This window comes from Echinops telfairi, unplaced genomic scaffold, assembly GCF_000313985.2.
Source record: "Echinops telfairi isolate 266 unplaced genomic scaffold, ASM31398v2 ScPeMD7_6;HRSCAF=24_1, whole genome shotgun sequence".
Lineage (NCBI taxonomy): Eukaryota > Metazoa > Chordata > Mammalia > Afrosoricida > Tenrecidae > Echinops > Echinops telfairi.
In genome coordinates this window covers 21,658,387-21,685,558 of record NW_022103903.1, presented here as the reverse complement: position 1 = coordinate 21,685,558, position 27,172 = coordinate 21,658,387, and the positions used below count along the sequence as shown (strand labels likewise).

Genomic DNA, 27,172 nt, shown 5'->3' with positions numbered 1-27,172 from the left:
GACACTGAGTAAGGAAGACCTAAGAAGAACTGATTCATTTAAAATATGGTGCTGGCGAGAAATACTGAAAGCTCTGTGGGCTGCCAAAAGACAAACAAATCTGTCTTGGAAGGACAGCCAGAATGCTCCTAAGAGGTAAGGACAGTGAGACTTGGTCTCACGTCCTCTGGATATGTTGTCAGGAGAGACCAGTCTCTAGAGAAGGAAATCATGCTTGGTAAAGTAGGTCAGGCCCCCAACAAGATGAATTGATGGAGCTGCTCCAACAATGGGCTTGAACATAAGAACAGCTGAGGACAACGCAGGAATGGGCAATGCTTTGTTCTGTCCCTGTGACTCAATGGTACCTAACAAGTGGCTGGCATCCCAAACCAAGGAAGACTCACTCCCCCACGTTTTCTTAACATTCAAAAGGAAACTCTCAGAACTACCATTTTATTGTGTGGGGATGTCCCCAGCTCTCTAACGTGGCAGGCCACCTGACACCTACAGCTGTTTCTCTCCCAGATTCCCAGGCCCTCAATTTAACCCTACAGCCTGTCTTGGAGCTGTTCCAGAACACACATTAAAGAGAGCAGGTTAGGTGAACCAAAACAAAGTGCTCCATTCACCTAAAGTCGTAGTGAGGCAAATGTGAGGAAGGCAAGTGATTTACTAACTTTTCCAAACCTTAAAACCCCCTTTGAATTCATTTTCATTTAGCTTAAACTCCAAACACTCTGCCTTCCAGTTGATAGGCGTTTTCTACTTTTTGGAGCTTTATCAAGAAGGTGAGCCTTTTGTGCACACACATCGGAGCAGGCTTTCTCCCAAAGGCAACACTGCAGGGCACAGAATCCTTCAGGAGGTTCCACAAGTTAACCAGCCAACTCCTCGTAAGTACTTTCTAATTTGATAATGAATTAACACCCTTCACATGGCAGGACTTACAAATCTGTCACCATTCCATCAGGACACCAGGTTTTACACTCACAACATTGCCATAATAGCATATTCCTGCCCAACCTTTGGTCTTGTAGTCAGCCCAGAGATAATCCTCTTGTCTCATTTTTAAATTTCACTGTCAGTCACTGGTCAAGATAAATAAATGTATCTGATATTTGAGGCAAATTCGTGGAAGCTTTGTTAATTTAGTAAGCCCCTTACACACACAAACACACACACACACACACACACACACAAATATGCCAATGGTCCTGGTGGAGAAGGTTACAAGGTACGCTGTCTTCTGCAAGGTCCAAAGTTCTTAAACACCAGTCCATCCTCGGTTCTCCTCCCATAAATGGTCAGTCTCGGAAACTCACAGGGGGCAGTTCTGTAGTGTCACTGTGAGTCAGAATTGACTCAATGGCAGTGAGTTTGGTTTTAGTTTGGTACCTGATACCAACTACCAACTGTGATTCAATTTCGACACAAATCAACTGAGTGTGCCCCAACGTGTGTTAGTAGAACTGTGACTCATCGGGTTTTCTTTCATTTTCTATGTCTATACTTGATTTTACTGTTGAGACATGCACAGCAGAACATACACCAATTCAACAATTTCTACATACGGAATGAATTCATTTTCACCTTCCTTTCCCATTAAAATAAGTTGTCAGTTTCATCCCATTGAGGCCCACCTTAAAAGAGCACAATACACAAGGCCAACATTCTTTACTAGTTAAGTAAAAATAGGTATTTTTTTGGAACTATTGTTTTTTTAAATGATTTTAGGGCCTATTTTTGGTTTAAGTTTGAAGATTAAAAAGCTTATTTTAGTGCAGTAGTTTCAGGGTTTTATCTTGCTTCCATGATTCCAGAAAGGCTGGATTCCATAAGAATGCGAGAATCTGTTCTACATTTGTCCCCTTTTGATCAGGATTCTTCTGTATAATCTTTGATCCAAAAGTTCAGTAACGGTAGCTAGCCACCACCCATTCTTCAGGTCTCATGGCAAAGGGAGCAGTTGTTCACAGAGATATTAGCCACACATGCCATTTCCTCCTCACGCCAGGCCTCTCCTTCCTCTGCAGTTCCAGGTGAACAGAGACCGATTGCTGTACCCTGGAGTGGCTGCTTGCAAGGTTTCAAAACCCCATGCACAGAGAAGCTGGGGGCAGAAACCATAGGCACATTAGGCCAATTAACTGGGATGTCCCTGGAAACAATGACCTCAAACTTTAAGACAAAGAACCAAATCCCATATGACTGCATAAGCAGCCTCAGCCTACTCTCTTTACATTTCTACTTTAAAAATCATTGTAAATATGTCTATCACGCAATTTTTCCCAATTCTGCTTTTCATGGGTGTACAATTTATTAGCAGCACATCAGTCACAATGGCTTTTTTCTTTTTTTAATCATTTTATTGGGGGTTTGTACAATTCTTATCACAATCCATACATATCACAACCCATACATACATACATACATTGTGTCAAGCACATTTGTACATTTGTACATTTGTTACCATCATCATTCTCAAAACATTTGCTTTCTACTTGAGCCCTTGGTATCAGCTCATTTTTCCACTCCGCTCCCCCCTCCCTCATGAACCCTTGATAATTTATACATTATTATGTTATACCTCACACCGTCCAACGTCTCCCCTCACCCACTCACAATGGCTTCTTCCAATGGCTGATTTCTCCAAAGAAAATCACCAGGTCTTCCTTCCTTGTCTGGGTAGATCCAAAACCCTGACCTTTCAGTTAGCAGCTGAGTTCCTTGAGACCTATTTGCCTAACCCGGGGACTCCTGTGGAGACTTCCACACTCCCTCTTTTATTTTCCTGCTGCAAAATTTTGTTCCTTAAAGGTGAAGTCATGTTCGAATAACTAGCAATCTGTATGTAAATGTAGACCCCAGAGATCAACAGGGCTGCTCTTTCTGTCTCTCCTTCAGCACCAAGGAGGGTGAAGGTGCTTTTTCTAGGTGACATGTCCCTCGCGCGGTTGGCTCTGTGGCATGCTGCATCTTCCCTTTTTCACATCAACTGATGAATCCATTGATCATGACATACTGAATTGCCCACCTCTTGCCCAACAATGAGGCAGGTTTTCCCAGACACAGAAGCCAACTCACTGCTGTGATTCACTGCGACTTACAGACCAGACTAGAACAGCTCCTAGGGACTTCGGAGGCTGTAATCCTTTCACAGAACCAAGTAGCTTCACTTTTTTCTGAGAAGCAGCTGGTGGGTTTGAACCTCCAATCTTGTGGTAAGTGCTCTGTCTTCACTTAACTCACTACATCACCAAAAAGACTCTCTGTTCTTAAAGGGAGTATGAAGGGGGCAAGAAAGTGAGCTAAGAAACAAGGGTACTAGACAACATGTCATTAAGTGACAGACTTGAAATGTCTACTAGTAAACTGGAGGTTAAGGAGGGCCATAGAAGAATACTGGGGGGGAAGGGGGGGACGATCAGGTTCTAGGCCAAAGCTTTTCAAGTCAGCCTTGAGGCCCAACGCAAAGCACTAAAGCTCTGTGAAATGAGAGAACTGGACTTGATGATCTCTAAGATCGTGTTTAATTCTGACTGCCAGTGACTTTTGAAAATTCTAAGTCTTGCCAACTCTCCTGTAATCATTTAGCATCCCTTTGGAAAGAAACAAGTTTGGGATATAAATAAGCCGGACAGTTATTTCATGACCTTCTTTCCCTCCAGAATCTTGACATTCAATTTCTCTTTCCTCAGACAGAGGAAGGAAAGTGTCATAACTACCCTGTAGTCTTAAAAAATGTCTGAGAGTCTAGGAGTTCACTTCTTTTAACCCTTGCTGTATCCGCTTTGTCCATTGGAACAAGGCTTCTCAGTCCTGGCATTATTGCCATTTCGGGCTGGGTGAGAGTCTTTGTTGTTGGGGTGGCCCATGAGCTACAGGGTGCTTAAGGGCATCTCTAACCACTACCAACCAGCATCCTCTCAATTGTGTCAAACAAAAATGTCTCAACTCTGACCCCCACGCCCTCTGCCATCAAAAGAAAAAATTTTCAGACACTGCCAAATATTTCCAAGGAGTGGGGGCAGGAGAGAGAGGGCCAAATTGCCACAGGAAGAGAACAGCAATTCGTGATATGGTCCTACAAACAGACTCTATAAACCAATTCCTCTTTTACCTCACTTGCCGTGGGAAAATTGTGACGACTTCCTGCACACTCCCTGCCTGGTGCGCACACAGGAATCTTCAATCAGACTAAAAAGAAGCCGTAAAGCCAATTTAACAACCTGCCCCAAGAGTTGACAAGCTAGCTGAGGGCACATGTATATTTAAACATTCGCAGATGTATTGATACACCTTGCTTAAAAAATGGGACCTTTATTGGAGACAAATATACACTAGACTTCTGGATGAGGTGCCCATTTCTCGCATGCCTTTGAGAGAGAGAGAGAAATCTAGACAATTAACTATGTTTGCCTCAGTGAGAGGGAATAAATGGGAAGAAGGGGTTTCAGCAGGGTTCAAAAGAATTTTAAAGAGATAAAAATCCCTCTCTACTGTTTTAACCATTCTAAAGCATTCTCTCTAAGGAGTTTCAATTCCCCATGTATAAAAGCTACCACAGGCTTGAATTAATTCTATTAGAATACATTCCTGCACAAATCACCTACAAGAATGCACTGACAAATATTGATTTGCCAGCATCCAATACTGCTGACTGCTGTCTAGACAACTGTGAAGATGGAAGATTTGGAATGTAAGGTAGGAGTTGAGGTCTACCTTAAAAGGTACTTAGAAACATAACTTAGAAAAGGGACTATATAGTCGGTGAAGTGCTCCACTATAGGACTTGGAGGAGCTGGTTGGCTCTGGTTTGGGGAAAGGCATGAGGTTTCAGAAGTGGATGAAATTTGAGCTGGGCATGGAGGATGAGGGTGGTCTGGGACAGAGGGAGACAAGGAGGATGCCCAGAAAAGCAGGGGTGTGAGGTCACTTGAGAAACAGCAAGCAGCACAGGATAGCACAGCTGAGAGGGCCTGGCCAGGCCAGGCTCGGAGGGCTCTGAGCGGGAGAGAGGTCTGTGTTCTCACAGAAGGCTCATGGGCAGTTAGGGAAAGTAAAAGAACAAGGAGAAAGCTAATATGTTCATATAACAGAATTTCGTTAAATTTTTTCAACACTAAAAAGTAGATATAATCACAATTTTTGGAGATAAAAATTTTTTAATTCTGAGAATTTACTCTAGGCCATTCCACTAGTCAGTGACAAAACAGAGGGGTGAACACAGGTCTGACTCCACTGTCTCAACCTCTTTCCATGACGCTGTACGGAGAAGCCACTTCAGGCAGAAGAAAGCACAATAAATTGCATTCAATCCTCTCCTCTCGCTCCCTGTGCTCTGCCTCACAAATCGGCCACTGGCACCAGAATATCCAGAATGCCCCCGATCAGCCCTTCCTCCTCCCAACTCCTCTACATGGATAGAGTTCTCACTTTCCATCACCTGAATTCCAGCCTCATTTCTTCTGAAACCTCCCAAGATCACCACAGCTGAGAGTGAGTTGCCTCTCTCTTCCCTGAGTTCGTCCCACTTCCCCGAAGCCATTACTTGAGCACCAAGAGATAATGAATGTGAGAAACCAAGTCCCAAACGAGGCCAGATGTGGAGAAGGCTTACCCCAAGGATGGTGCTCAGGGTAGCAGATGGGGGAAAGCAGAACTAAAGAGAAGCAAGAGTCTTGTTAGACAGACCCTGGTGGTGTAGTGGGTATGCAGTGGGCTTCAATCCACAGGATTAGCACTTCGCACCTTGAGACCACAAGCAGCGCCGTGGAAGACTGGGCTTTCTACTCCTGTAAACAGTTAACAGTCTCAGAAACGCACAGGGGGTCGCTATGCGTCAGCATGGACTCCACAGCAGTGAGTTTGTGTTGTTTTGTTTTGTACTCAGGGACCCTATCCCACTCCTAACAAATGCCAAGCATGAAACATGAGCTTGGATGGCCCCTCAGTGTGTACATAGAAGATTCCTGCCAGATTGGCATCTGGGGCAGCTGGAGTGAAAGAAAGCATCAGGTGTTAGTGAACACGACCCCTGGGTACATCACAGCCATATACATCTTAGCAACTCTAACTGTTACAGTTGATGTGGACTCATGGTGACCCCCTAGTTGTCAAGAGCAGAACTCTGCTCCATGTAGACTTCTATGGCTGATTTTTCAGTAGATCACTAGGCCATCTGTGGCATTACAGGGTGGACTGGAACTTCTGGGCTTGGGGTCAGCAGCCAAGCATGTTAACCCAGGGACTCCAGATAATGACTCAATACCTTCAAAAAAGGCCTCAAGATCTAACCAAGCCCAGTGTCATCATGTCAATTCTGGCTGCTATCAATCGTAGCAGTAGGGTTTCCGAAACTGTAGGTCTCTATGGGAACAGAGCCTCATCTTTCTCCCTCGAAATGGCTGGTGGGCTGAACAACCAGAGCAAACCACAAGGTCAGCTGCCCAAGGCGTATCCAACTCACAACTTTACTAAAAAAAAATTTCTCCCTGCCATCAAGTTGATTCGGACTCTACAGAGACCCTATACAACTGCTCCTGTGGGCTTCCAAGACCGTGACTCTCTGGAGTAGAAAATCTTGTCTTTCTCCCGAGAGCGGCTGGTAGGTTGGAACTGCTGACTTTGCGGCTGACAGCCCAACAGGTAACCCACTATGCCACCAGGGTTCCTAAATCAATGTCTAGCTGCTTAAAAGCAGGCACCACCAATTCAGCCCAGAGAGGGTGGGACTTTGCAGCAGCCTAGAAAAATCTCCTTATATGGTATACTCTAATGGAATATAACCACCTCTCAGTCAATATCATAACTTAATAGGGAAAGAATGATATTCTCAAAAATTATTCTTTTTTAAACAAGCACTGCTTCCCAGCTCCGGGGAAGACGTGTTCGAGTTTAACTTTGTTAATCCTAGTTAATCCTGATTCAGGATTACAACAACACAAGCCAAGAAAGCATCTAAAAACTGCAGTTTCAAAGGAAAGCCTCTAAGGTACATAGTCTCCACTTTAAGCGAACATACAAAAATTCACGTCAAGCAGCCACTCGAAACCGCTCAAAACACCCACCCTATCGGTGGGTCAGCGGTTTGGTTTTCTCCTCTCTAAGCACCCACAGCTAGATTCCTTCTCCTCTTCCGACTTCAAATGGTGTTCTTGTCTACATTTAACATGATGGGTCAGTTCTGAAGTCACACAAATCGGCAAAAGCTTTAGTTTAGAAATCACATAAAACTGCAAAATCTGCAGCTTGCCATTTTATAGACAGACGTTACTAAATATCAGAGATCACCAAAGGGTCCACAAAGGGAGCAACGTCTAAACACCTGACAGGGAGAGGGTAAATGGGGGGTCAAGCTGAGAAGGCCTCTCTCACTGTAACAAACCCAGTCATGGAGTAAATTCTGACCCCTAGCAACCCTGTAGGACACAGCAGAACTGCCCCGTGGATGTCCAAGAGCTTACATCTTTCTCCCGAGAAGTGGCTGGTGGGTTCAAACTGCTGACCTTGCAGTTCCCAGCTCACTGTGTAACCCACTACGTCACCAGAGCTCCTGTGACATACGATAAGCAGCTCCACGTTTTACATATTTTTTGATTATGAAAATAACAAATATCTAAAATCCACCAAATGGAGTTGATTCCAAATCACAGTGATCGTGTAGGGCAGAGTAGGTAGAACAGCCCCATAGGGTTTCCAAGGCCAGAATTCTCAGGGAAGCAGCTGGTGGATTCAAACTGCCCAGTCACTGGGTTAACAGCTGACTGCTTTAACCTCTGCACCCCCATGGAATACCCATCTACTACCAAAATTTTGGAAAATATGAAAAAGTTAGATGAATTCATAAAAGCAAAAGGCCACCAAACTCACTGCAATCAAGGCACTCATAATCCCCGAATCCTCATACTAAAATCTAAACAGCTCCCCATGCCTGCTTCAAGGGGTTTACAACACAGGAAAGGCTGTCGAGGCCGCTGATTTGAGTTTCTAAGGGCAACGAAAGGACGAGAAGAACAATGGACAATCATTTCCTTTTTATGTTTCGGCCTGGACCTATCAACTATGGCTCTATTCCAGTCTTTCTCAGACTACCAGTGAGGAAGGAAATGTGGGGGGCACCCTGTCCTTAATGCCCACCTCTGGAGTAAAGCATGGCAGCATGGCAGATGGCCCAGTCCAGGTTTATGTCATCGTCTATGAGGCTCAGACACAATGGCCGAGGTGCCAGCTCAGTCACTGGAGAACAGCGGCACAATTTCCTTTCCCCTGAGCAGTCACTGTGCACTGTTCGAGTAATGGGAAGAAAATGCCTCCGTAAAGGAGCCTGTTCTCAAAATCTACTCCCATGAGGTTGGTTTTGACTCATGGTGACTGTATAGGACAGAGTAGAACTGTCCCTTAGGGTTTCCGAGGTTGTAAAGCTTTATGGGAGCATAAACATTCATCTTTTTCTTGAGGGGGGACTGACAGGCCTGTGGGTAGCAACTCAACGTGGAACCCACTGTGCCAACAGCCCAGTATTCTCAGGACCAGTTACACTTTTACCAGTCTGTCAGGGCTGATGGCCTTCTGGGCACAAGGCAAGGCCTGGAAAAACTCCCCTCTCAGGCTCTGGAATGGGGATGTGGAAGTAAAGGGTGGCGGGTCAGGTACCACACCTGGAGCAGTATCACAACGTCTCTGTGATGATCCTCAAAGCAGCATCTCCAGCTTTTCAAGACCGTCTGAACAGTTGCACGTGGAACGTCAAAGTCAGCAAGTATCCATCCCTCACTGGGTCTGCTGAGCTGTTCTTGGCCCTACTTCTGGGGATGGTCCACCACTCTCTACTTTCCATGTGCCTGCCTGTCCTAATCAGCCCCTCTGGCCTGCGATTTCTTTCTCTGGCTCCTCTTTTTTAATCTATGCTGCTACCCAAGTCCAGATTGCTATAGACGGTGCTGTAAAGCAATCAACACTCAACATTTGCCCCCTCCTCTCCCTCTAATCACTCTTTCTCCTGTTGTGGGCAGCTTAAAACACAGTTCTGATCATGACAACTCTCCAGCTGCACTCACATATCCCTCCTTCCCTCCCTCCCTCCCTCCCACAATCACAGTCTTACCATTCACTAGAGGCCAAAGTCCATAATGTCTACCATGGCCACCCCATCTCTTGCCTTACTTACTTAGGACATACCCTCACCACTCACTACTTATCAAGTCAACTCTGACTCATGGTGACCCTTTAGGGCAGAGTAGAACTGGCCCTGTGGGTTTCAGAGACTGTAACTCTTTACTGGATTAGATGCCCTATCTTTCTCCTGAGGAGCCAGCTACTGGTGGGTTCAAACTGCGGGCCTTGTAGATAGCAGTCCAACACGTCGCCTACTGTGCTACCAATGCTGACGTGTTCTTTCCTCGCACTCAAATCCCACCCAATCTTCAAGTATCACTTCTGATTTCACTCTTCCCCTGGGTTTTAAAAGCACATTTACAAGGGGTTACCCCTTGTGGTGCGAATTTTTCACATTAGGCTAACATCAGGCAACTCGCTCTGAGTTAGTGCACCCAGTGACGTCACCTGGCAAGGTTCTCTTTGGTCACAGTTAATTGTTTCATGAAAGCAGTTTCGCTCAAACCTCGTTTTTTTGTGCTGGATGATTTAAGAGAACAGCGTGCAACTGAAATTTTGTTTCCTGCTTGGGGATAAATGCAGCAGAAATTGTTGATATTGAACACAACTTACAAGGACATTGCTACAGGAAAAACTCAAATGTGTGAGTGGTTTTCTTGTTTTAAGAAATGATAAAATGTCGATTGATGACAAACCTTGTTCTGGACGTCCGTCAACTTGCTGAGCGGATGAAAATGTCGACTCAGTGCATTTGGAGTTTGTTCCACCGGGTCAGACTGTTAATCAATGTTTCTATTTAGAGGTTCTGAAAAGATTGCAAAACAGTGTGTGACCAAAAAGGCCTGATTTGTGGCAGATGGGGAATGGTTGTGCCACCAAAATGTACCTGCTCACTCAGCCATCTTAGTGTGTCAGTTTTTGGCAAATAAAAAACAGCATGCCTCTCGTGCTCTATGCACCTTACTTACCTGACCTCGCTCAGTGTGACTTCTTTTTGTTTCTGCGAAGGCAGAGGGACATGAAAAGACAATGATTTGACAATTGTAGAAGAGGTGAAGAAAAAAATGAAGAGGATGCTGTCAGCCATCCAAACAGATGAGTTTGAAAAAAAGTTTCCAAGAATGGAATCGCAGATTTGACTAATGTGTTAAGTGTAATGGGGAGGATTTTGAAGGTGATATGGTTGTTTGGTAAAAATATTTAAATACATAGCTTTGGGGGATTCCGGGGCTTTTTGGGGTAACCCCTCATATATATATATATCATAGTACTTTGCTTTGCCTGTGCTATAATTAATTATGTTTTACCCCTCCCACCCTATAATGCTAAAATCTTTTAATAACAAGAATCTGTTATCATTTTTTAAACCCCTGCAGCAGTGTTTCTCCTACCCACCTTCATCAAGATCATAGGGGAGTCTGCATTTTTCCAGAACTATACAGCCCAATGCGGGGAATCTGCATTTTGAAAAGCTTCCTGACCAGTCTCGGGTGTGTACAGCTTTAGAATTGCTGTCCTACATTAGTCAGGACCTATGTCGCACACAGTAACAAAATCCAACCACAGGGTAACCACTTTGGCACCAGGGCTCATGGCACACAGAGGTCACTGACAAGGCTCACATGACTAGTGACTCGCTTGATGGCCAAAGCTGGCTAGTGTGCCTTTGCTCTTTTCATAGGATGACCAGTCAGAGGACTTTACAGGTGATCTGGCAGAACTGTTCCATGCACGTTTGGGGATGGATTCTGAAAAGAATGCCTCATTGCCAGCAGACCAATAAGACAAGAAGGGAAATGGTACTTGAGGGGTCCTTTTCCAGAGCAGAGATGGTTAGAAACACAGCTCAGGAATCAAGCACCACTCATTCATCTGTCTCTACTCCTACTGCTAGCCACACACCTGAGGAGAACATAGAAGGGATCCATCAGGAAACAAGAAAAGTAGGGCAATCAAAGGAGGTGATTTATGATGATGAAAATCAGCATCTTAGGGAGACATAGAAAGGGAAAACCAAAGAGGATAATGGCGATGGTATCGGTGAAAGCAAACATTATCTGTCCCTTTGGATGTGCCAGGAACTTTCCGACCCAGTGTCTCTATTCTCCAAGAAGCCTGGCTCTACTAACACTGGCTTGCTCAAAGACACACAGCTAGTCAGTGCTACTAACACTGTAAGTCTGTTGTAAAACATGTCAGATACATACAAATGAAGGCGTGAGGGAAAGAGAACACTAGTCTGACAGATGTATACCAAGGGAATAAACAGAGAAGGACAACTCTTCAAGGTCCATAGATTCCTAACACGTGTTTATGTGACTACATGTCTGAAAGCAAATGGTTTAAGAATTGTGAAAACTGTATTTTAAAGTTTATTCTCGGACTGCCACCAGGGCTCCAGGTGTAAGAGAGGGAATTGGAAGGTGATTGGGAAGGACCAAGAAACCATGTTCCATTATAATGTAGAGGACCAAGTTACTCTGGCCCTTACCTCAGAAACCGGACAACTTTCTCCTATAAATCACAGCCTAGCATTCAGTTTAAAACCCAGTACTCTCTCACAGAAAGTGAATGGGCATGAGCTAATGAAACCATGGAGCTCCTTTTGAAGAACTTTGTCATATAAAACTGTAATAAAAGTGATAAAAGTTTTACTATATAATGGGGAAGTGCTGAGAAAGCGAGGAGAAAACGGTCAAAGGAGCCTAGGAAACGTTGGGCCGTCTGCCACATTCATGAGCTGTTACTTCCACTCTCCACCCCCAATCCTTCCCCCACCCCACCCCCAAATAGCAGTGATTTGCCAAACAATATAAAAGACAAAAGAAGAGGCAGTGATACTTCAGATTTTTTTTTGGTTTAGCATTTCCTTCTTTCCATCACAGAATCTTGACTTATGACTTATGTACTTTTCCACTAACACAGATAAAAACAAAAGTACAAAAACAATGTCATTCTGATAGCACATAGCCTTGACTAAGCATTCCAGAGTTTGCGTCCTGAGGGAATTAGGGGCCCTGAATTGTCCCTGATGCTTGCCCAATTACCACAAAACTCAAAATGATCTCAGGTCTCTAAGAGTCTTCTTGGTCCTCTGATTCTCAGAGAAAATGTCTGAGTTGGAGCCTCACACACGCTGGAGTCAGGAGCACTCCCAAGGGAACACAGGAACACAACTTTTCTACACAACACAGTCAACAGTTACAGAAAGTTCAAAGCACACAGACACTTAGTTTCATGTGCAGAAAAGGAAACATCTCCACTCCATCTGCCTCACTAGGATCCAATCAATTCCCCACGAATGATGATTTTCTTATGTTCAATTTCACATGCCTGCCCCTCATGATAACCCTGATGGCATAGTGGTTACTAGTGGCCTGCAGAGTGCCCAGTTTGAAACCACCAGCTGCTCCTCAGGAGAAAGATGGGGCTTTGCACTCCTATTAACAGTAGCAGTCTCAGAAATCCACCAGGGCAGTTCTACCCTGTCCTATGGGGTCACTATGCATTAGCACCAACTCGATGGCAGTGAGTGAGTGTAACCGCTTCATGAGAATGTGAAAGAGGACAGGGTCAAGTAGAAAAGCAGGCTAGAAAACTAAGATTTCTAGTTCAATTGTGGACATGTTGAAGTTTTCTCAATTACTTTTTAGCTATTGCCATCAGTGACCCACTGCTCCTAGGGAGTCTTATAGATTGCTAAATTTTTGTTGCTCTCATTTTGTTTTAAGAACCCATGGACCAAATAAAGCACCTTTAGAATTTACTAAACACATTGCGCGAATCTACTCTTTTGCTCTCTACAGCTCCCTAGATAGATAGAACAGATGACCCTCCCTCATAGAACTTGGCATCCGCTGGACACTTGCGATCCATTCCAAAACGATCTCCATGTTGAACCGAGTCAAACGACTTTTTTTTTTTAATCTTTCACCACCCTACCCCCGCCCTCCAGTGAATGAGCTTTTCCAAGTTACTTACTCTCCTCCAAGACATCTGCTTTCTGATAAAACCCAGAAGCTTCCAGGTCTGTGTAGAACATTCACTGTGTGGTCTTAAAAGAGCCATATGCAAATTCCTCTTACAAAATGCACTCCAAATTTGGAAAACTTTCTTAGAGCTATTTGACATAATGATCTATAAAAATGATCCAAGAGATGACAAATTTTAAAGCCTCATACCTCATATACTGAAAATTTTCCAAGAATAAAAGTCATGCAAGGGGAAAAAAATCATTTTTTAAAGATTTGGAAATGACCTTTTAGCATTGGCCTAGTAAAAGCAAAAGCCAGCCTTTGCTGCCACCTAGGGGCAAAAACTACGCGCTGAAAGCTGAAGTTAACAAGGTACACCCCAAAACCAAGGTACAACAAGGATTAGAAACAATCGGACACCAAGAATTTGGAGACCACACTGTCTTCACAAAAACACAGTACCTGTGCTGCTTAAAAATAAACAAACCCCATCAATACGGTGTTCCATGCAAACTGAATTATTAACAGATTTTAAAGACCGAAAACCAAACTCCGTGGCATCAAGTCTATTGGATTCGAACTCAGAGTGTGCATTCCCAAGAATGTAACTCTACCGGCGTAAAAAGCATCATCTTTCTTCCTTGGTGGGACTGGGGGTTTTGAACTGTTGATATTGTGGTTAGCAGCCCAACTGGTAAACCACTACACCACCAGGACTCCCTCCTTTCAACAGATTTTAGGAGCTATTAATCACTTTGGCATGGTTGAAAATTAGGAAACTTTGCCATACTTATCCAATCTGTATGCTGAGAAAATCATCAGAGACACTAGATTTTATGAAGAAGAATGCTGCATCAGGATTGAGGGAAGGCTTATTAACAACCTGAGATATGCAAATGGAACCTTACTTGCTAAAAGTGAGGAGGACTTGAAGCACTTGCTGATGAAGATCAAGGTTTGCAGCCTTCGGTATGGATTATAACTCATGTAAAGAAGACCAAGATCCTTAAAACTGAACCAGTGGATAACATCATGATAGATAAATGGAGAAAAAAACTGAAGTTCTCAAGGCTTAAATCTTCCTTGGATCCACAATCAATGCTTATGGAAGCAGCGGTCAAGACATCAAAAGACACATTACATTACATATATCTGCTCCACAAGACCTCTTTACAGTGTTGCAAAGTAAGGATGGTTTTTTGAGGACTAAGGTAATTCGAGTATTTTCAATCATCTCATATGCATATACAAACGATACCGAATACGGAGGACTGAAGAAGTATCAATGCATATGGATTTGGGTGCTGGCGAAGAATATTTTAAAGTATCTTGGACTTCCCAAAGAACAAACAAATCTGTCTTGAAAAAAGTAGAGCCAGAAGCTTCTTAGTGGTAAGAATGGTGAGACTTCGTTCACGTGTTTCAGACACGTTGTTAGGAGAGACCAAAATCTATTTATTATCAACTTAATAAAGTCTGCCACGGATCTCCACAATCAGCACTGAGGCTGTCCATCTCACCAAACCCTGACTGACAACACTGAGCTTTACGACTACAGTAACAAAAACTGTTGCCTTTTTGAGGGTAAAAAGGTCGAAGCAGCACTTTAGCACTACAGTTGATAGGAACACCACTTATAATAATAATATCGGTCTCATAAGATTGACAAGTCATTTGCTATGTTCAGGATCAAACACAACAGAGATGTCAGTGAGACATGCACTCTGGTAGCACCTGTGTGCACAGAAGACTGAGACAATGAACCAAAAGAAGGCATGTTTCCCATACAGTTTACGGGAAGGATCCTTAATGAAAGGATCCATGTTTCCAGTCAACGGTATGTAGTGATTATCTCGCTGTGTATTTAGGTTGTTCTGTAAAAGTGAAACAAAGTGAAACTTTTGGGGAAAGTTAAAATACTGAAACAAAGGAACTTTACTGCACCTTATCATGACGATAAAAAGTGAAACACAATTTCTTTTTTAAAAAACTCATTTTATCGGGGGCTTGTACAACTCTTATCACAATCCATACATCCATCCATTGTGTCAAGCACATTTGTTGCCAAAACACAATTTCTAAAGAACATAAAACAGTGTAAGATGGGTCCCCATCAAAACCGTTCAGAATTCTGAGATGTATCAATGTACTGTTTAACACTTACATTTATAAGCACACCACAGGAACAGAATGATGCCACAAAAGGGAGTTAAAACATTAAGAAGCAACTCTGAATTACAATGGGAAAGAGCTAGTTAGTTAGCTGAGCACTCTCATTCCACCTCTTTACCAACAAGCACTGGTACCCAAGAATTTCCACCACCCCCCTTAAAAATAAAAATAAGACCATTCATTGGTTTGGAAGTTTATGGTTATTTCATGAGGCATCCAGCTAAGTGACCCAATTACACGTCTAGTGTTTCTGTTCTGTCTCCTAGTTGGCTGCATAATGCCCGGTATTTTACAGGCTCGTAAGTGGCTGTCCAAGGCCGTTTCTATTCTGTCACCTGGAGCAACAGAGGGAAAGGCACCTCAGGAATAGGCGATGGAAATCGAGTATGTGACTCTCCATCTCGGGGAACAACTACTCTCCCTTTGCCAGGAGACCAGAAGAACTAGATGGTAACTGAATATTATAAAAGAATCCTCAGGAAAGGGGGTGAACTGTAGAAGAAAATTTCAAATTCTCATAGAATCCAATCTTTCAAGAGTTACAGAGATGCTGTGACCCTAGAAACCACTGCCCTGAGAAAATCTTTAAACCTTAAAACCAAGATCAACAATATCCCCGGAGATTTTCTTAAAATCAAACAGTAAACTAAACGAATTTTTTTAAAAAGCGTGCCTTGAGAATTAAGGTCTTTTATGAACTACGTAGATGGGATCAAAGGGACAAAAGTAACTGAAAAGATCGGTCAGGAAGCTCAAGGGCAGTTCATGTCAAAGAGGAACAGCTCAAAGGAGGAGGGTGAAAATGCTTGTTCAGTTTGACACAACATGCGGGAATTTGAATTGTGTGTGGGTTTTTTGGCTTGGGTTTTTTTTTTTGAATGGTGCATTTTGCTATGCATATTCTCAACAACAAAATAAAATCAATTCTTTTTTAAAAAAGGAAAATAAGAGCGTATCTCTACGTGACTATGAATTCAACTACCTTATATACTTATGTATAAGCCGAGTTTTCAGCACATTTTTTCCACAGTATTATTGGCATATAATTCACATATCATACAATTCAATAGTTCAAGTATATCTAGAAGAGCTGTACAATCACCACCACAATCAGTTTTAGAACATTTTCTTCATTCCTTTTTTTGTCTTTGTTTTTTCCCAATCATTTTAATGGGGGCTCTTATAGCTCTTATCACAATCTAAACATACATACATACATACATTGTGTGAAGCACATGTGTACATTTGTTGCCATCATCACTCTCAAAACATTTGCTTTCTACTTGAGCCCTTGGTATTAGCTCATTTTCCCCTCCCTTCTCGGCCCCCACAAACCCTTGATAATTTATAAATTATTATTGTTTTGTCATGTCTTACACTGTCCGATGTCTTCCCTTCACCCACTTTTCTGCTGTCCATCCCCCAGGGAGGAGGTCACATGTAGATCCTTGTAATCGGTTCCCCCTTTCCACCCCACCCTCCCTCCACCCTCCCAGTATTGCCACTCTCACCACTGGTCCTGAAGGGATCATATATCTTGGATTCCCTGTTTCCAGTTCCTATCTGTACCAGTGTACATCCTCCGGTCCAGTCGGATTTGTAAGGTAGAACTGGGATCATGATGGGGGAAAAGGGGATGCAATAAAGAACTAGAGGAAAGTTGTATGTTTCATCATCAGCACATTTTCATGCAATTTTTGTGGTAAATTTAGATGCCTCGGCTGATATTCGGGCCGACTTACACTCGAGTATATATGGTCTGTCTTCCCTCTTTCCCACTTAACCAACCTAACCTCCGAGTCTAAACCATTCAAGCTCCCCAAGATTCCTCTCTTATTCACTTAGGAATCAGGGAAGAAACATTACCACAACCATTCTGCCTCCAGGACATGTCTCCCCGACAACCTATAGTCCCCTCCCGCCCTAGCTCCAAGCCCCACATGTACTGCCTTTACAGCAAGTGCAACTTCCACTATCTGGCTACAGTCTCTATTCCCATTCTTCCTCTAAAATATGATTTATTTGGAAGAAACTCAGTTTCTCAGCCATGTCTGCAATGTACCTACCTCAGGATTATTGCCAAAGCTTTCTCATTCTTTCTACCAAAAGTATTCCCTCACCCAGGAATGTCCTACCTCATTCCTGCTGTTTACAACCCTAGAAGTCTTTGGAGACCCAAATGAAGTGCTACTTTCTTCTCCAAAGTTCTTTTAGGCCCCTCAATTGGAATTAACTTCAGTTTGGCAATGTCGTGGCAATTTGAGCTTAATTTGGCACAGCGCTTTGTTTTATCTCCAGCTATACCTGCTAGCCAAAAGGAAAGAAGCACACATGATACTTATTCATCGCTGTGTCTCTCACTGTCTACTACCAAGGATCTTACATGCAGCACGTGATCCACATGTTTGCAGAAATGCTTTGCTGAATTTTCTTTTCTTCAGTCAATTATGGTTAATAACCTTTCATTTTATGTGTCCAAGGACCTAGTGCTTTCAAAGAAACCAAATCCTCCAAGCTGACTCCACATTCTGAATTATGTGTGCTTCTCCACCAACTCTACCATTAACTATCTTTTGTCTTTCTGTTTCATTCAAGATAAAGGAGGCCTGCAAGCAGAGAATCCCAGCACGCATCCCTAAATCAAAATCTACAAACATCACTCAACTTTCTACCGTGACTCCCGCAGGACCTCTGGATGAGCCTGTTCACCAGGCTGGCTTGGGGAAGCTACACATCATAAAGACTGTTACCTCCAAACACTGTCCTCCACACGAGAAGGCAAAAGGTAAGCCATGCCAATGCACCATCTGGATACAATCGCCAACAGCAGAGCCTGGAGTGAGGGAATGACCAGTATGAAAGGCCCAACGAGGAAGGGCCAGGCCTCCCAGTGAAGCAGCAAACTGGCAGTTGGTTCATTCACAGCTGGATGGGCCTGGTGAAGATCATCCAGAAAGGGCAGCCCATCTACAATTATGACGTCTATGTTTGTGTAGACACATACACACACACACACACACACACACGCTCATATACACATTTACAAGCACATCTCCTCCCCCCTCACCAAATCCACCCAATCTGTCTTAGATATGACTGAATTCACTAGAACAGTCTGTGAGTTGTCTAGTGAACATAGAAAGGGGAGAGGGGGGAAGTGGCAATTCTTAGCTCCGACGAAAGAAACAACAAAATGCGTAACTGCTGTACATATCTTTTCACCGTCTACTTGAGCATCACTGGGGCAGTGATCATAGTGACCCGTGGCACAACGTTCTGTCCCAATGTTCCAGTAGGCTAAGCTCCTATTTTCACCAGGCTGTGGAATCAGCCTGCTAGATTTTTAGGGCAAACCCATTTCAGATGGCCAAGGCTACTTTCTATAACCATCACGGTAGTTGAGACAAAGGCTGCCAATATTAATATCTTTCACAGAATATGAATCATTGTTCTGCAAAATTAAAAACATACATACACACATACACGAAAGGGGGAAAAAGTATCATACTAAGGAATGTTGAATCCAACTAGCTATCTATAAGGCTGGAAATAATCCCATCAGTAAGTTAGAATAATTTTTCTCTTTATTACCCTGAAAACTCTTTTTCATTGAATCAAGAGAGAGATGTAATTTAGTGTGGCCAGAGAAACACGAGGATGCTCTAAGTCAAATAGGCACTGATGACACAAGAGTTTTACACTTCACACAGCCTGGACCAGAGATAAACGGCTGTGAGATGAAGAGCAGGACTGAATGTCCTGTGGGCTCCTGCACCGAGAACTCGAGACAGGACAATGGAAGGAATCTGAGAGGATCAAGGCCGTGTTCCTGCATCTCTGTCCCGGGATGGAGCCAGCAGATGAGGAGCACTCTACTAGCCAAGCCCGGGTCAATGCACTAAACAGATACTCAACCCTATTGAGGAGCTCAGTGGTGCTGTGGGCTAGCCTTCGGACTGCAAACCAGATACCCGCCCCAATTTAAAGGAGGAGGAGGAGCTGAAGGCTGGGGCAGAGCCAAAGCGTGCGGTACTGTGTCACAGCCTGAGCAGGCAAGTGGCAAAGGGGAAGGCAGCTATAAGAGTAAGTTAAAAGCCAGATGTGGAAAAGTTAAGTTAAAGGAGAGCAAGAAGAAGGGAATGAACTGCAAAAGAAGGGAATGAAGTGCAAATGAATGTGATAAAAGCACAAAAACAATTCAAGAGTGAGGCAATCTGGAGGGAAGTGGGACGGGCACAGGTGCAAAAGCACATGTGTGGAGTGCTAGCACTGTGCCTGACATAGAGCTAGTGTTCAGTACATTCTCAGAGAAGGGAGGATGCGAGAGCGAGGAAGAATTGGGCCCTTTGGTCCCAACCATGCCCCTCCCAAATTAGGATTGACCTTGAAGAGGAGCACAAACATGTTATATACATATGAGATTTCAAAACTTGAAATTAAGGAGACCGCAGAGTATGTTTTCAAGTTAGAATATGCTGAAGAGCAGGAAAGAAAGACAAAGCACTATAAAAAGTGTTGATTCTGACTCACAGCCACCCATGAACCACTCACAGGATTTTCAAGATGTGTATACCTTTTTTGGAGCAGTGGTCTTATAGAGGATACATGATGGGCTGCTAACCACAAGGTCAGCCGATTGAAACCACTAGTCGCTCCTCAGGGAGGAATGAGGCTTTCTGCTCTAGTGACGAGGTACAGTCTCAGAGACCCACAAGGGCAATTCCTGGAGGGTCACCGTGAATAAGAGTTGTGGAAGTTACATAATCTGGTGTCAACTTACGAGGGGTGCATTTGTAGTCATTGCATGTTTTACAAGAGTTGAAGAGGAATCTATATAGATTGGTATCAGATATATGGGCTAATATCGGACTTATGGACTTCATCTGGACTGGGCTAGTATGTTTTCTTAACATACAATTACTCTTTATATACAGCATTCTTATCCACCTATGAGCATATATGAATTTGCTTCTCTAGTCAACCCGGACTGACACAGAACGCAACACAATGGCAGTGAGGTTGGGTTTTCTTTTGGTGTGGTCTTTAGATGTCCAGCCTGTCTCCATGGCCTCCTCATAGGATGGTTCAGATAGCCAATCTTCTGGCAACTCTTCAAGTGCTGAACCTTTTACCCCCCACCCAGGAAATCTTAACAGGTGCTTGGGGATAGGGGGGGGATGATCACTGCACCCAATCTCCCAAAATAAAGCAGTATGATAACTATACTTCTAATGTAAATAGAAGAAACATAGTTTTAAATGGTAATATAGTTTGAATTCCATTAAGATGAAATTCTATAAAATAACAAAGGTCTATTTTAAAAGGATTGTAAACTCAAACTATGCTTAGTAAAGCAATGTGTGACTACAACTAACAACCAGAAATACTACTTTTATAAGTTCAACAAAATGGGGTTTGCCCTGCACCACAAGCGAAAGTGTAAATCCCTGCTTCCTGAGAGTAGCCCTGTTTCTGTAGAAATGTAGCTTCTCTGAAGACCTATGAAAATAAAAGATGCTGTGCTAATAACTCTAGAAGGGATTCACTAAAAAGAAAAATTAAGCTGATAAAAATCCAAATAAATGAAAATAAAATGTATAGCTTGATTATTCTATGCTGTCCCTTTTCCCAACCCTACACTAATTTAGCTTCACTAGACACATCAGGAACTGATTTCTCTGTAACCTTTTGAAATAAAAGTACTTGACTTAAATAGGAAAACAAATCAGCTAATGTATGAATGATAATTATGCTTTGGTGACAGAGTCACTGATGGAATGACTCTCAGTTGTGTTTCCAATTTTGGCAGGGGCTGCAAAGGTCCTGCAGGTCAAATCCCTCCCTTTATCTTCTAGGGAAGTATGTGAGTTGGTTTTCACGTCTTTAAATAACTGAGGGGGGTATTTTAAAGAATTAATCTTTGGTGATATGTGACAACTGATTTAAATTCAATTTTCATTGTTCACCAATAAAGTTTTATTGGCACAGAACCACACGCAATCGCTACATATCACCTGTGGCTGCTTTCATGCTATAATTACAGGACGGAGTAGTTGTTAAAGACACAGCCTGACCTGCAAAACCTAAAATGTTTGCTGTCAGACCTTCATAAAGAAAGCTGCCTGAATCCTGGCCTACTGTGAACCACACTAACAAAAAATTCAGTAAGCTCTTCAGGAAGACTCGATCAGTGACTTTTTGTAAGTAATACTAGCAATTTAAAAATCCTATGAAAGCAAAGAAATTTTATTTCAAGTTTATGTGATATATTTGATAAGATGTGTAAATCTGTGAATGGATTTGTGTTCAACTAAAGAACATCAGATAAGCACAATTCAAAGTCTCTACAAACAACACAAGGGGGAGCTTTGGAATCTGAGGAGGAGCGGAAATATCTCCAGGCCATGAAAACTTCTGAATGCTATTATTCAAGATTCACAGACATTTGGTTTTCAAAGTTGTATCAGGACATACTTACATAGGATTTGGGGAAAGATGTGCAAATTGGTACTTTTATACTTTCTTACCTGTTGTCAAGAAATACTCAGTCACTTGCAAGACTCCTGGGAATTGTATAGAATAAACTAGGCTCATAGAGGTTTGGCTTTGGGCCATTTGTTACCATGTTAAAGTCTAGACTCATGACTGATAAATGTAGTTGTCTCTGTTTCCTTTCCCCCCATAAAAGCCATCCTGCTGCTGTTTGTGCCCTTGAACATGTTTTAAGAATAGTATTTGCCATTTGATTGAACATCTTTGTTTGTGCCCATGCTTAATGGATAAATCTTACCAAGTAAGCTGATTATGTTGGGTTTTCCTCTCCTCAGATTCCTTTACGCTGTATAAAATAAAGTCAAGCTTGAGAACTCAATAAATAATTTTGAAAACTGCATGCCCTGAAGCTGACCTTCTGTTATGTGTTATCAGCATCCACTGTATTTAGTCTACATTTTATATACAGAGAATGCAACACAGTATTTGTTCTGCATGGCTGCCTATACATAGAAAGATTATATATGTCTAACTTTGGACTGAGAAAAGGAAAAAAATTATGAATTAAAGTTATTCAGGCTTAAAGGAAAGATACAAGGTGTTCCTCCACTTAATTATTTCCAGGAATACAGGCTATGGAAGCTGATGCAATGGGAAGAAAGCAATACAAAACTACATTACAAAAAAATAAAATATAAACTTAGACTGCCATCGAGTCAAAGCTGACTCATAGCGAGCCCTATTGGACAGAACTGCCTCTGTGAGTTTTCAAGACTATAACTCCTCAAGAAAGGTGCCCTGGTGCCATAGTGGTTAACGCATCGGGGCAGCTAATCTCAAGGTCGGCAGCTTGAAACACCCAACCACTCTGCTGGGTCTTTCTACTCCTGTAAAGAGTGACAGTCTCAGAAACTCACGGGGCAGTTCGACCCTGTCCGGTAGGGTCACTATGAGTGGGCATCGACTCAATGACAGTGAGAGAGAGAAAAAGAACTCTTTATGGGAGTAGAAAGGCCCATCTTTCTCTGTTATATTACAACAGCAACAACCAAATATCTACAATGCTCATTTTAGCAGTATCAAAGAATTCATTTACAAGGCAAGTTTGTTTGCTGTTCTTTTCAAAACACAATTTATCAAACAAAACCCAAATATGGTTACAATAAGACGGAAATAGAGGTTGCTGTACAACAAAGACTTCAAATGCATTTCTAGAAAGAGAAAAGCAACATGCAAAGCCTGGGCAGGCTTCCACCAATTCTCCCAACACATTAAGATTCTTCAGGTGGGGAATTTCTAGGATGAGGTTTCTTAGGTCTGGCTGTGAATTACTAACAATTATTTAATGAATTAATAGCTAATAAGTATCTTTTAAAGGAGCCTTGGTAGCATAGTGGTTAAGCAGTAGGCTGTGATCCTCATGGTTGGCAGTTCAAAACCACCAGCAGCTCCACGGAGAAAGACTGGGCTTTCTACTCCCACAGTCACAGTCTTGGAAACTCACAGGGGCATCACTACGAATCAGCATTGACTCACAGGACGGCAGTGAGTTTGGTCTGGAAGTACCTTCTATGTACTGGGACACTACTGCAGGCCCTGGGGAAACAATAAAGAATAAGACAAACTCTAAGCCTGCATGGAACTTGTGGCCTAGTTGGGAGAGATTACAATAACTTAACAAGAACAAATATAACTGGCGACTAAGTGCTCTGTAGATAATTAAAAGAAAGTGATGAAATAATGGTGTAAGTGCACAGCTAGTCTAAACAGGCTTACCAGGCAGTACCTCACATATCAGACGTGATGTATGAACTGAGGTCTTCCTATTAAAAAAGAGCTGCTATCGCTGTCCATCAGGCACTGAGTTAATTCCCACAGTGGAGACTTGCCCCCTGTGGATTTCTGAGGCTGTAACTCTTGATTGGAGTACAAAGCCTCCACTTTCTCCTGCAGAACAGAGCAGCTGGTGGTTGAACTGCTAGCATTAAGTAATGGCTCCTTCCACAAAGAGTTTCAGTCTTGAAAACTCAGAGGCAGTTCTACCCAGTCTGATAGGGTTGCTATGAGTTAGTAGCCCAATGCATAACCATACCTGTCACTGAAGATGCAAAAGTTCAGCACAGATAGGAAAAGGAACAGCAATGAGCTTGAACAAAATGAAGGCTGTGCGGCTTGAACAAAGATCACTAGTAAGGAGCAGGCAGAAGATCTAGTAAAGCCCAACCACAGTAAGTACTCTAATAGTACTCTGTGGCCACTGGGCTCTAGGCCTGATATCTCCTTTACCAGGATTCAGCTGGTTGCTGAATAAGGTATAATCCACAGAGCTACAAGATGGAAAACAGGAGCCCCGCTCAGAGTTTACTTACAGTGGTAAGGCAAAAAAGAATGATAACATACACACTGGTGGTGATAATAATAAAGAAAACCAGAAAAAGGGACTCAGGATAAATTAAAGAGGAAGTGTCAACAGGACTTGAGAGATCAAATGTGCTGAGCAAAGGAAATTAATGGATGAACAAATCAGGACCTTTGTAAGTAAAATTGAGTAGTCCGTGGTTAAATGTATGGAGATAAGGAAGTCAGGGGAAAAGGCAGGTTTGGTGGATGAATGTAATAGTTGAATTTTGGCACATGACATTTGACATTCCTATGACATAACTCTGTAAAGAAATTAAGAAGGCATCCAGGATGGGAGTCTCACACTCCAGAATCATGTAGGTTAGTGGCAGAAGTGCTTCTCAATGCCCAATGGCAAAAGCTGCTTCTTTGAACCTGAAGGACCAATGTTCTTTGAATGAGAATAGTGGGAGACTAAGGGCTTTAACAGATACAAGTTGATAACAATGGTGTACAGTATATGGATAAAAGAATTATTCTAGAGATACCTTTACCACTAATAATCCAAAAAGTTATTTACTAGAAATATAAGTGCACAAACTCTGGTTTGAAAATGCCTGCATATGAATCCAAGCTTCCCCAGTTACCAAGTGAATTCCATTGGACAAACCACCTGACATTTCAACAGGACTTGACAGAATCAACATCCTCATCTATAAAATGGGGCTAACAGTAATTAGGAAATGATGTTTTTGAGATTAAATGAGCTACATTCCTGGGGGCATAGTGGTTACATGTTGGGCTGCAATCCGCAAGGACGGCAGTTCAAAATCACCAGCCACTCCTGGACAGAAAAATGAGGCTTTCTACTCCCATTACAGTCTCGGTACTCGAGCAGTTCTTCCCTATCCTATGTCAGTCGGAATCAACTCTATGGCGGTGAGTTGTTTGGTTTTTTCTTTTAGTTCATGTAAAGCAATCAAAAGTATCTGACACATAGTAAGAATACTAGCTGGCATTATTGTCTGTAGCCCTCCTGTCCCCATCATTGCACACAGAAATATCTGCACACTTCAGGTCTCTAGTTACGACATTTGACAGGAGATGACATCAAAGAATCAGAATGAATTGACTATGGAAGCACATAAAAGCCCTCTTCAAAACAAGTGGGGCGTTAAGAGCATCACAAATTGCTAAGAAGTTCTGCTTTGCAAGTAAACCATGTATGTGTCAGTCATTGCCAAATCTGTATCTGCAGGCTCCTCCTGAGCCCTGGGACTCAAGTCACATCCCAACAGCCCCTAGAAACGCTACTTGGTAATGGAGTGTAAGGGAAAGCAAATGGTAACCTCCTTCATGAATGAATGATCTAAGACCCCCTCCTTTTGGCTCCAATCCACATTTTGAATGCTATTCTCCCATGTTTCCAAAATATTACTTAACACTCAGCTCCTTACATGGCAAAAGGAAAGTAACACTGTTTAAGGAAGCTATGAATTTGTGGAAACATCTGGCACATACTATGCACTGATTTTCTTCCTCGGATTTGAGTCACAGGGGCAGAGACAAGACTCAAAATTTTAAAAAACAAACTCACTGCCACAGAGTCTATTCCAACTCATACTGACCCTATAGGGCAGAACTGCCCTGGTGGCTTTCTGAGACTGTAACTCTCTACAGAAATAGAAACTAGCCTCATCTTTCTCCCATGGAGCAGCTGGTGGTTTCAAACTGTTGACCTGGAGATTAGAAAACCAAGACTAGAATTCAAGAATTAAGATCCCTAATTCAATGCTATTTCCACTACTACTAAAGAGTAATTCAACTATTTCCTTAAGAGCTTCTGTCCATAAACTATAGCACAGCACCAGAGTTGGGGAGTGTAAAAATAACTATGGACCACTATCAGTGCTGGAGGTGACAGGGGGTGGGGGGGTTGTGGCTACAGATAGATAGATATTTGCTAAGAGCAATACTTTAAAGTGTATAAGTTTTCTCAAGCATGGATTATATTGGCTACATCTTATAAAATGACACCTGCTCAGTTTGTACCTGAAGTCAGCCATTTTGGAAGCAATCCAATTGAAATAGAATTTTGGTGTTTTTAATGGATGTTTTACAATTCATTTCAATTAAAGTTTGCAGCAAATATGCCTCAAGTGTCTATTATGTGCAGGGCTTGTAAACACTGAAAACATGAGTTAGACTTTGGCTTTATTGTACAACTTGGCAGAGAAGAGAGGCAAATCATATAGAGTGATACCAGCATCATTGCATATTCAGCCTGATGGGTCATAAGGAGTTCAATGACAGACTTGTGTGGGAAGTTAATTCATGCTACTCCAATCCTTGATACAAGGCTCACTGCATTGAGAGTGGGTACACATAGTAAATCATGTGTGGACTGTGTTGTTACCTGGAGTCCAGTGTTTTTGACAGTAACTTGTTATGTGAATGGGCCAACTGCTTGACATCTTTGGGTCTCATATTCCTCACATGTAGAATAAGCGAATACTCTTACCCCCTTTCTGGCACTATTTCAAATTATGAGCATGAAAAACATTAGCTAATATTTACTGTCCACATATTATGTGCTAAATAATATGCTATGCTGAAGTGTATCACAGATCACTTTCCGTTTACCTTCCCACCCACCTTAGGAAATAGGCAGATATCAAAAAGTACGAATGCGATGGCACTGTATCAGTGTTGCAGCAGCGATTTGAACTTAAGTATTGAAGGCCTCATGGCGTAGTGGTTACCTGTTGGGCTGCCGAACGCCAAGTTTGAAGAAACCGTCAGCGGCATCGCGGGAAAAAGATGGGGCTTTCTACTCCAATAAAGTTACAGTCTCTGAAACCCATAGGGGCAGTTCGACCCCTCCCCAGAGGTTCACTCGAAGTCGGAATCGACTCCATGGCAGTGAGTTCAGACACTAGTACACTGTATTCTGACCCTTCACGAAAACTCGTCGTCAAGCTCAAGAACGAAAAGTTTGGGGAAAGATGCTTCCTGCCGGGCAACCCGGAGGATCCGCGCGAAGATGTGACTTGTCAGTTTCACGTGCGGCGCAGGCGACAAGGACCGCGGGGCGG

At 42.7% G+C, this 27,172-nt stretch overlaps 2 protein-coding genes across 2 annotated transcripts in view; one reads left to right on the top strand and one right to left on the bottom strand.

Annotated features, from left to right (window-relative positions):
* The window catches only part of FILIP1L (filamin A interacting protein 1 like), a 347,454-nt gene extending 327,605 nt beyond the window's left edge, over window positions 1-19,849 (top strand). Inside the window, exon 6 of the mRNA XM_045286232.1 lies at window positions 17,841-19,849. Coding sequence (XP_045142167.1) covers window positions 17,841-18,095 — 255 coding nt within the window. The 3' untranslated portion in view covers window positions 18,096-19,849. The remainder of the gene's footprint in view (window positions 1-17,840) is intronic.
* CMSS1 (cms1 ribosomal small subunit homolog) overlaps window positions 1-27,172 on the bottom strand; it is a 477,754-nt gene that overhangs the window by 450,161 nt on the left and 421 nt on the right. The gene's annotated exons all lie outside the window — the stretch shown is intronic.